Source organism: Scatophagus argus, chromosome 16, assembly GCF_020382885.2.
Source record: "Scatophagus argus isolate fScaArg1 chromosome 16, fScaArg1.pri, whole genome shotgun sequence".
NCBI lineage: Eukaryota > Metazoa > Chordata > Actinopteri > Scatophagidae > Scatophagus > Scatophagus argus.
In genome coordinates, this window is record NC_058508.1 from 6855479 (window position 1) to 6865387 (window position 9909).

Genomic DNA, 9909 nt, shown 5'->3' on the forward strand with positions numbered 1-9909 from the left:
TAAAACCAGGGTCCGGGGCCCTCCAGAGGCTCAGGGGGATCCATTAGAGCCCCGAGAAACATGAGGAATAATAAAGATACGATTTATTGCACCCACATCAGGTTATTACAAGAAGAATACGTATAAAAATGATGATGATGTTGGTTCAATCCGAGGTTTCACTCCCTCCCTTCGGGGGGAAACCTTTTCAAAATTCAGGGGATTCCTCTTGCCTAAAAAAAATGTTCCGTAATCTCCAGTTTTGAAAACACACAGAATAAATTCATTTCTTGTACTTTCCTGACTAAATGTCTTCTGGACTTGCAAATAAAGTGGTACCCCCCACCCCTCCAAAATCTTCTCTTGGTAGCTATTGGTTTCAGTTCAGGAATTTCAACACATGCCCCAGCAGACCACAATTGACAAAGCTCAGTCAGTCTTATGAAATGCCTGTAGGGTGTAGGTGAAGTCTATAGACACACAACAACCAGCCATTAAATGAGGATTTAAAGGGAGCTGGAAATACAGTGGACATGGCAGTAAGGTAAGGTGACAAGTACATAAAAATTTCACAATTATAGCCAGGATCTGTGTGAGCGCTGGACAAACTGTCAGCATGTCTAGTAAATAAGTAACAGAAAGATACCGCACATTGAAATAAGCTGAACTGCAATAAACTTCTATTGAACCGTGTGTACTACAGGTTTTTTACGTTCACTATAAACGTTAGTGATAGCAGAAAATCGGCTGTAACTTCATCCTCCATATGGCACACACATATAGTACGTTTACACATATTTACTGTAAACAGACAGGCTGTATAACATACCTGCATTTGCTCTGATCTGTGGTGATTACCTTTCCAAGAACCACCCTCATCCGCTGTGGGATTGCCATGCCTCTGGAAAGAAACAGCTTGCAATTATGAAGATATTCAATGTCTAACTGAGCAAACATGGAGTGGACCTCCAGAGTATCATATTCACACACTATATTCAAATCTGGTGTACGGCATGGGGAAGATGTGGTTAAGCATTAACATAATTATGCAGGTGAAAACCACAGAGCAGGCTTCAATTCCGCTGCAATGGAATATATTGTGCAGAGAGGGAAAGGTGCTTTGATGCAGGGCAGGCACATATCACTGCTCCGAGTCCTGTTTCTTTATGTATTGAAATCTTGGTCTCAACCTTTTTTGTCAGATGCAATTTTCTACCAGTAATGTTTAGCTTTAGCAAGGCTACGCACCTTTAATAAGTATCTCCGTCACCACAGCCAACCTACCTGCAAAGAATTTGGGGACTGAGCTCGAGATAGATATCCGCTGCTACCATAGTGCCAGTCTCTCTCGGTGTCCCCTGTGTCTTCCCACTCTCTGGAGGGATGCTTGCTCAGAGAGTGGCTGAAACAGCAGAATAAGTCAGTGTATCTGTTTTGGATGATCAAATTGATGAAACCTGATAATGTGGAACAAGTAAAATCATCTAGATTTACAACTTGGTCACCATTAAATCTCACCATTAAACCTCATGAAAATACACGTAACAGCTCTATTTCACAATGTTAAATAACATATACAATGTTTAAATAGTTTACCAACACCACTCCTTTCATTCTTTGTGTTGTAATGTAAATCTGACCTGGCTGGTTTAAAGAGTTCCTGTCTCCGAGAGTGCTGCTGGTTCTGAGGCTGCCCCATGTGGCCAGACCCTTCTCTCTGGTGGATCATTCTGACCTTTGGCACATCAGCCATCATGGCATACTCCTTCCTGTTCCGTCCTGTAGACCCTACTGATGGTTGGCCCGACTCCGAGGACTCCATGGAGCTCTGGGAGGAGGTGTGCCTCCGCATTTGAGTATGACGTGCAGGAGAAGGGCTTCGTTCACGGTGGGAGGGCCTCTTGTCATTAGGAGATTGACAGCGATCCTCATGGCCATGTCTGCCAACTCCAGATCTGAGACTGTCGGGACTTCTGGGTGTTTCCAAAGTGACAAAAGCTGTTCTGCTGCCACTTGTGGTTTGTCTAGAGGGCAAAGCAGCACGAGATAATGAGGAGCTGCGGTGGGAATGAGTCGATTCCCGCCAGGACAATGGTGAACGATTGGAGTCAGATTTTGAGTCATGGTAATTGTTTTTTCTCTGAAATGTATGGCTGGAATCTCCATTAGTGGTATTTCTGAGGACTGAATAGCCTGGTGGCTCACTGTTGCCTTTTCTAGAAGGAGAGGAGTTACGACTGTTAGAATTCTTACTGTTAAGGGATTTGGTAGATTCTGTTTTCTGCAGTGAGCATAAGTCAGGAGCATCATAACTTTTCCTTGAAGGCAATGAATTATGGCTATCACGACTTCTGATAGAACTTTTTACTTCAGACTTACGCAGCAGAGACTGAGAGGGAGCTTCATAGTTTCTCCTCGATGGGGAAGAGTTACGGCTTTCATGACTATGGCCACGTAATGAACCTCGGGTGTCTGTTTTCCCAAGGCGATACTGAGTTGGGGTTTCATAGCCTCTCCTTCCAGGAGACACACTACGACTGTTACAACCCCGACTGCTGCTGACAGTGCTTGATTCAGTCTTATGGAGCACAGACTGATTTGTGTCATAACCTCGCCTGGATGGAGACATGGTGGGGCTTTCATGTTCTTGGTCATTCAATACATGCCTAGCTGTTGGGTTGCGTAGCAGAGCCTGGCTTTCAATATCATAGCCTTCTCTTATGGGGGAGCCACAGCGTCCATGGTGACCATGCCCACTTAGGGATGTAACTGATTCAGATTTACGAAGGATGGATTGGCTATATGAGCTGTAATTTCTCCTTGGTGGTGAGGAACTGTGATCGTCATGCAAACTGGTAGGAGTTCTCCTAGATGGAGATGAAGTACGACTGCCACATCCACGTACATTAGATGAACTGCTGGTGATTTCAGTTTTGCGAAGAGACATTTGGCCCGAAGGATTATAGTCCCTTCTTGAAGGAGATGAGCTTCTGCTGTTATGACCCCGACCACTCAAAGACCCACTTACTTCTGTTTTTCTCAAGGCACTTCTGAAATCAGACACAGTGCTGGACTGGGATTTGACTGAACTAGCATAGGATTTAAAGTTTCTTGGCAGAGTTCCTGACTCAACACGTCGCCCATGTGTGCTCTGCAAGGAGTTCCTGGACCCTGACTCCATACCTTGAGTCCATCCTCCACCATCCAAGTTATGCCTGCTGAGGGATGCAGTGGATTCACTACGCCTGAATGGTAAGCTTCCACGCGAAGGAGAAGAAGAGCGAGATTGCAGAGCTGAGCCTTGCCTTGAGGAATCAAAACGTCCTGATTGTTGATATGAAGAGACATGAGACGAAGGGTTACCCCTGCCATATGAACTGCTGAATCCTTTTCGCCCAGTGGAAGCCAATGACTCTGCTATCTTAAAAGGTGTAGGACTTGGAGAGCGGGGACCAACTTGTGCCTCAACCTCAATAGCAATTTCATAGGGGTCAGGTGGTGGGATTTCCACTGGTAGGTCCTCATTTAGAGCTTTTGTTATCTGCCTTTCAGAGGCCACACCAAGATTGGGATTTCTAAAGGGGATGGTGTCTCTGGGCTCTATGTTTCTGTTGCTGAAGATGGGATGTCCTCTCTCAAAATGGCGGAAGGGAGCAGGTGGGCTGTTATCACGGAGCAAACGGGCCCCCGCTGCCCTTCCCAGGGAGAAGTAGCCACTTTCACGCTTCTCTCTGTCTTCTTTTAGCCCTGGAAAAAAGGTACGTCACACAGTATGACAGAAACAGAAAGAAGGAGTAACAGAATCTAGAAGAGGTTTCCTGACACAAATGAAGCTATATTGTATTACTGATAATTGCTCTGAGACACCTCAGCTGGTAACATCAAACAGTATTGCCAAGTAAAGAACACCTTTGGCTGTAACTGGATATGGATTGGTCAAATGTTGTAAGTCATGGGTTGACTGAAGGCTCAGTCTACTGGTGCAGAGATCTCATACTTGTAGTGGTATGTGTTCAAATAAGAGATCCAGAGATGCTGTTTCTCCTTTTCCTTGCTATGCTTCCACAGACTCATGCACTTTTTCCAACTTCTTTTGATACATCCTATCCATCCATCCATTTTCTATACCGCTTATCCGTCAGGATCGCGGGGAAGCTGGAGCCTATCCCAGCTGACTACGGGCGAGTGATACATCCTATCTTTTAAGAAATTAAAGAAACAGCTGACAAAATACTTCACGCACCTGATCGACTGCTGAGGCCGTCTCTGCTTCGAGCTTCATCCATCCAGGTCCGTGGGTTGGATCGATGGGGTGGAGGGTCAAGCCGGGTCATGTCGAGTTTGGTTGAGCGGCGACGGAGTGGCAGGTATTCGTCCTCTGCACTGACAGAGCCGCTGAACTCTTGGTAGTCACCCTGGTCACGACAGCTACGTGGAAGAGGAGATGGGAGAAGAATGAGAAGAGTGGAGATGGAAAGGTGAGAGATTGAGATTGTGGAGGATAAGGGGGGAGTAAGGGGCAAACGATGGAAGAGTGAGAACAATTAAACCAGTATAATATGAATTCCACAGAGCGGCTATGCAAGTGCAAACTTGAATAGTTACAAACATGTTGAGCAGGATTGATGAGACTAAAAGTATGCGACTACACACTACAGTACTTGCCAGTGCTTTTAAATGACTATGTCCTAGTCCTGTGATGAAAATCTAGTTTACAAAAACACTAAAATTATACGTTAAAGTCTATAATTTGATTAGCACTAGCTCTCCCAAATGATTTATTATCACAATCCAGTAAACCCACCTGTCAGTGCTATCGTCGTCGTCACCGTCACAGATGTAAAGCTCACAGTCGGGGCTCAGGATGCACAAAGAGCTCTCCTGATAACCCAGGCGGCCTCCATTGACATCACAGTAACTGCTCACCACCGACAGACTATCAGAATCCTCCTGATAGGATGACAAGTTAAGATGCGAGCCAATCACGTCGCCACAGCGCACTTACGTCTTTCCCACAGCCACAGAAGAAGAGGCATTGATGACTGTGTCTTCACACATAGGCAAGGCTTACCAAAATGTCACTATGAAAACTCTGGAAAATAACATAATTTTTTTTTGCATGTAGGTGAAAATACACAATGATTTTAGATCACAGAGAAGAAAGCAAGCACATAAAAATCCTACATCTCTCTGTCTGGCTCGATCTCCTCACGTAGAGCTGAATAGCGTCTGTCCCCTCTGTCCTCCCTGTCACACACACACGTTCAGTCTGCTGTTCGATTAGGGTTACACCTCTGTAACTTGACCAGGCTCATGGCTTTTCTTCATTAATATTTCATCACCTTTTTCCTTGCCATAAACCCTTCTCCTGTCTCAAAAATAATCTAAAACTGTCTGTAAATGTCAGTAACTTGCATTGCTCCCTACAACGTCATAGAAACTAAAGGCAAAGTATTACCAAGCATAGTGGTCGAATTCATCATAAACTATGTAGTGCAATAAATCACTGTCACTGCAAAATTGTTTTTATGTCAAGGAAGCAAAAGGAATAGAGAAAGGCAGGGTTGCCACATAGGCTCATTCCAATCCTTTCTGCAGGTTACCCCTATGTCTATTATTATAAATGACTCCCAAAATGGCAGTAAGTGAACCAGCTTTGTTAATTTATAATATAAGGCACCTACCTCTCGCTCTCAGTCTCTGACCTTTTCATAATTTACTCCAAAGCAGCACTCAAACATGATCTCATGAGCTGTTTGCATGATGACTGTGGTAACCTAGAAGGTGCTTTATGATTTCCACATGCACCCACAGAAATACTGACTTTACTGACTTTATCTTACTGACAAGTTCTTTTGTCTAAGACCTACTTAAATAAAGCTGAGTCAGGCAATACAGCAGTGCTTCATCATGCGTCCACTGACTTAACCTGTGACCTATAATGTGTTCATCTTCTTGCCTAACTTCAGGTCCGGCTAATACCATCACTCAGCACATATTGTATCACTGGTGGTATCTTCACCCTGATACCTAGCTGCTCTGTTCATCTCCCTCCCTCTTCCTCTCTGGCCCTCTCTTCTTTCTTACCTTGCTGCTGGTGTCTCTTTCCTCTGCCTGGGATAGGATCGGTGTCAAAAACTCCCCTTTGCCTGATCCGATCCCAGTGTCAGTCCCATTTTTAGCAGCAGCTCCTGTCTCAGCTGTGGATTTCTGGTGTGGTGCTGCCTCTGTGCCGACGTGCAGGTGCCTCTGGCGCAGGCAGTCATGGCAGCGGGAGGGGTCAAAGACGTTGGGCTGGAACTTTGGGCAGATGGGCTCATCGCTGGAGACGGGCATTGCGAGTATGGATGGCGAACCTGGACGATCATTGCATCCCTCAGAGAAAACTGGGAAATAATAGGGTGTGAAGGAGCAGAATAGAAATGAAAAACAAAGCAGCAACAACACAATTAACTTTGTTTTCAATCATTAGAAATGTGTGGCACTCAAAATCAAGCAATGCTAAGCAATGCATCTTCCATCTTTGTAGTGTGAGGTGAAATAAACACAACATTAAAGTTTTCTTGAGAACTGAAATACTCTAAGCTGTTGATTCTAGCTGTGACACTGCATTTCTGGAGACAGGTGTAACCACAGCGCAGCGACTTAGAATGAATGTGCAAGAGGATCTTTTATTTCATGGTTCATGCAAGATCTGAAGAGGAACTGTTAAGGCAGGTGATAACTAAACACACTAGAAGACAGTGAAACATAATCCAGTCAGAGAGCTGTTAAAGCTCCCCACAGAGGAGCTTTACTACAAACCACATGCTCTGTAATCTAACAGCTTTTACGAAAACCACAGCTTCGATTAATGAATGAACCTATTAGGACAGTAAAAAGTGGGATAATTTAAATAGCAGAAAATATTTTGCGATGGTTTTGATATAAAAACAATGAAGGAATTAATGAGCATTACCTGACAAAGAAGCTCCGGCTATCAGCTCCACTTTCAATGAGGAGTGTGAGGATAAACTGCCCACCAGACCCCCATCAGACACATGCCTCTTCTTCCCCATGCTCTCTGTCCTCCCGCTCTCAGATCAATCCGATTGGCTGTTCTGACAATGGGTGAAACTGAAGCATCCATGACAGCCATGGTGGCTCTCAGCTAACACAACAAGAGACCCTGAAGCGCGCACAGACCCAGAGCCAACATGGAGCCAGTGGCCTGCCTGTTCCTCTACTGAGCGGTTGTATTAAATATCATGGGCTTTAGAAAGCGAAATGAAACGCTCATGCAAGTGACAGCTGGCACACGCTGGCTCAGGTTAACGTAAATAAATAAACAGTGGTGGGGAGGGGTTGACGTTAACATACATTAAAAACCACTGGTAGTGCAGTAGAAGGTTCTCAAATAGGAGACAAAGCGGCTGGTTCTCCTTCAGATCACACACAGGTAGCACCGAGCCACAAGCAAACAGAGCTAAGGGTTGATTTCCTGACGTTCTAGAGAGGATGTTGACAACAGCGTCAGGTTTCCTATTAAACAATGGCAAGAGAAAGAGATTCCACACAGAACACAATGACAGTTCATGAGAAATGGACGCATCACCAGATCACTTATCTGCAAGATCAATCTTTTATTGAATTAAAAATTATACAGTATAGCTTGCATATCTTTAAGAAGTAACACTACAAAAACAGTTTTGTTTTGAAAGATGTACAATTTTGAACACAAGGCAGGAAACCATGACATCTGTCCAACACGGTCCAGCACTGAGTGTCCATATCAGCACAAGTTCACTGGACAAACTTCTCCTGCAGACACAAAGGAGCACAAATACTCCAGAGTCCAATTTGTTTGCCTGCAGGACACTGACAGAAGAAGTCAAGTGTCTCCACAGCTCCAATCCAACATATTGCTCTACCCACACACTCAGTCCTGAAAATGCTCCCTTTTCCCAGTGTTTCTACGTCTCTGCCACTTGCTGGTCTTCCCACGTCTGTTTTTACTGTCTGCGGCAAAGCCTCTCTTGTCTGTCGGACGGCCTCGTCCTCGTCTGCCTTCCTGCTTCCCTTTCCTCTTCCGTTTGCTGGTGTAAGTGTTGAGCGACGCAGTTAGGGAGCGGATCCTGTAGCAGCAGGGGAGAGAAAAAAATAAATAAATGCAGCTGGACTGAGAGGAGCTGGATGATGCTCAGGCAGATGAGTTGAGGGTGCACCATATGTGACAGAGAAAAACTGTCTCCTATTAATGTGCTTATATGAAAACCTGTGTGATGAACAGCTTACTTTTTGTTGATGATCGGATTGTTGGCTTTTCTTGGCATTGTACTTGTTTTCTCCTCTTCTTCTGCCTCTTTTTCTTCATCCTCTCCACTAACCTTGAAAGCAAAGATTCTCACTGTCAATAGAGTTTATTTCCATCAGTATCATATACTGATAATAATCAGTAATTCAAGTATCAGATACTTTCACAGAGACCATACAGAGATTCCAGCAGTTAAACCAACATGATTTAGTCTGATCAAGATGAAGAAAATTATGAACGGAGGACTAATTGTTTACCTGATCAGCTGCAGGTCCAAGCAGGTGAGCACCAGTGAGGTCAAGATCACTGATGGTTGTCACTGTGACAGTGTGGTTGGGGTGATCGTACTGCACAGATTGTCTTGTGCTGGTTATAGCTTGTTCCAGGTCATCTTCAGCAGCGTCTGAAAGATGAGATCAAATGAGGAAAAAAAAAAAGGAAAAGACAGATTCTCAAGTAATTCAAGTCAGTAATATGATCAGTGACAAACTTTTGCATCTAACTCACCAAGAGCTTCTTTCCTCTCTTTCAGCATCTTTACGTACTCCTTATGCCTCTGAAAGCAGATTCCCAACCATAAGACACAAACTTGTGTCAAATAAACAGATTTTAACTCTTTCTAACTACTACTACTCACTTCTTCTCTGACTCTGATCTGTTCTTCTTTGATTTTCTTTCGAATTTCTGCCACAGCTTCTTTCCTCCTTTCCACTTTTCGCTTATGGAAGCCAGTCAAATATTCCCTGACAGGGCAGAAGAAAAGATTTCAGAAACTTGACTGTGTGAACGTCTTGCTCTGTGAAGGGTTTCGAGATTTATGGAATAGAAGCCGACAAAAATGAAATCAAGTCAAGAAATGTACAGTGTTTGATAAAAAAAAGATTAACGCTGCGTTGATGTTGATATTTTACATGTGAGATTAAGCATTGTGAAGTTTATATAATCACATACTGTAATGTCTGGTTTGCATACATTATGGCATAAAACAACGTACACACAGCGGAGTGTGGACGACTACTTATTGTACAGTATAAGCAGTTGGTAGAAAGCTAATCCTTGCCTGATATTGATATAGTCCTGTATCGGCTAACTGTAAAATGCTAGCTAACATCTGCAATATCTTCAAAATCTGCGGGTAAACTTACTGTCTGTCTTTGTCGTCAAACATTACGATGCATTTGTTTTCCCTTTTTTTCGATCCTGGCTTGAATTTAGCCTTTTTGGACGCATCGTTGTGGTTTTTTTTATTTTTCATCTTTACACGTGAGTTTATCAAACAATACTTCCGGCTTCTCTTATTGGTACGTCATCTGAATGTGTCCGACTAGAAACACGTAGATAAAACCCGGAAGAGTTCTGTACATCCTTTGCATTTGGGACATAATGTTTCTGTTGGTTCAGACAAAAATACTCCTTGTTTGTTAATAATCATATCACTGCCTGCATTTTATTTGATATGTTCTAGTCTGGGACTTGCACTATCCTGATCCCTCTGACACCTTTGTGGTGATCAGCTATTTTCCACTCCCTCCAGAGGCAGGAACTCATTATGTACGGAGGAATGTCACCTCTCTTTGTGAACTGCTGAGAGAGGTGCATTTAGACTGAGATGTCAAGTGCCCATCACTTGGTTGGAA

General features: G+C 43.8%; 1 protein-coding gene and 1 long non-coding RNA gene across 2 annotated transcripts; one reads left to right on the forward strand and one right to left on the reverse strand.

Moving 5' to 3' along the window:
* Positions 1–11: 11 nt before the first annotated feature.
* LOC124072784 lies at positions 12–7049 on the forward strand. Its single transcript, XR_006845593.1, has 3 exons — positions 12–523; positions 4187–4346; positions 6103–7049. It is a non-coding gene; the product is annotated as an uncharacterized LOC124072784 (long non-coding RNA).
* A 532-nt stretch (positions 7050–7581) lies between these two features.
* Positions 7582–9591, reverse strand: nol12 (nucleolar protein 12). The gene is made up of 6 exons (XM_046414446.1): positions 9418–9591; positions 8910–9015; positions 8780–8828; positions 8530–8675; positions 8254–8345; positions 7582–8093 (listed from the first exon to the last, which is right to left on the reverse strand). Exons 1-6 carry the CDS (start codon positions 9525–9527, stop codon positions 7898–7900), a joined length of 699 nt encoding a protein of 232 aa, XP_046270402.1. The 5' UTR covers positions 9528–9591; the 3' UTR covers positions 7582–7897.
* Between the last annotated feature and the right edge of the window lie 318 nt (positions 9592–9909).

What these genes read in the sequence shown, in the direction of transcription:
- nol12 (XM_046414446.1), bottom strand. Translation starts at nt 9,527, where the DNA reads ATGAAAAATAAAAAAAACCACAACGATGCGTCCAAAAAGGCTAAATTC. An exon ending in AGATCAGAGTCAGAGAAGAA is followed by an intron (nt 8,829 to 8,909) that starts GTGAGTAGTAGT and finishes ATCTGCTTTCAG; the next exon opens with AGGCATAAGGAGTACGTAAA. An exon ending in AGAGAGGAAAGAAGCTCTTG is followed by an intron (nt 8,676 to 8,779) that starts GTGAGTTAGATG and finishes CTCATCTTTCAG; the next exon opens with ACGCTGCTGAAGATGACCTG.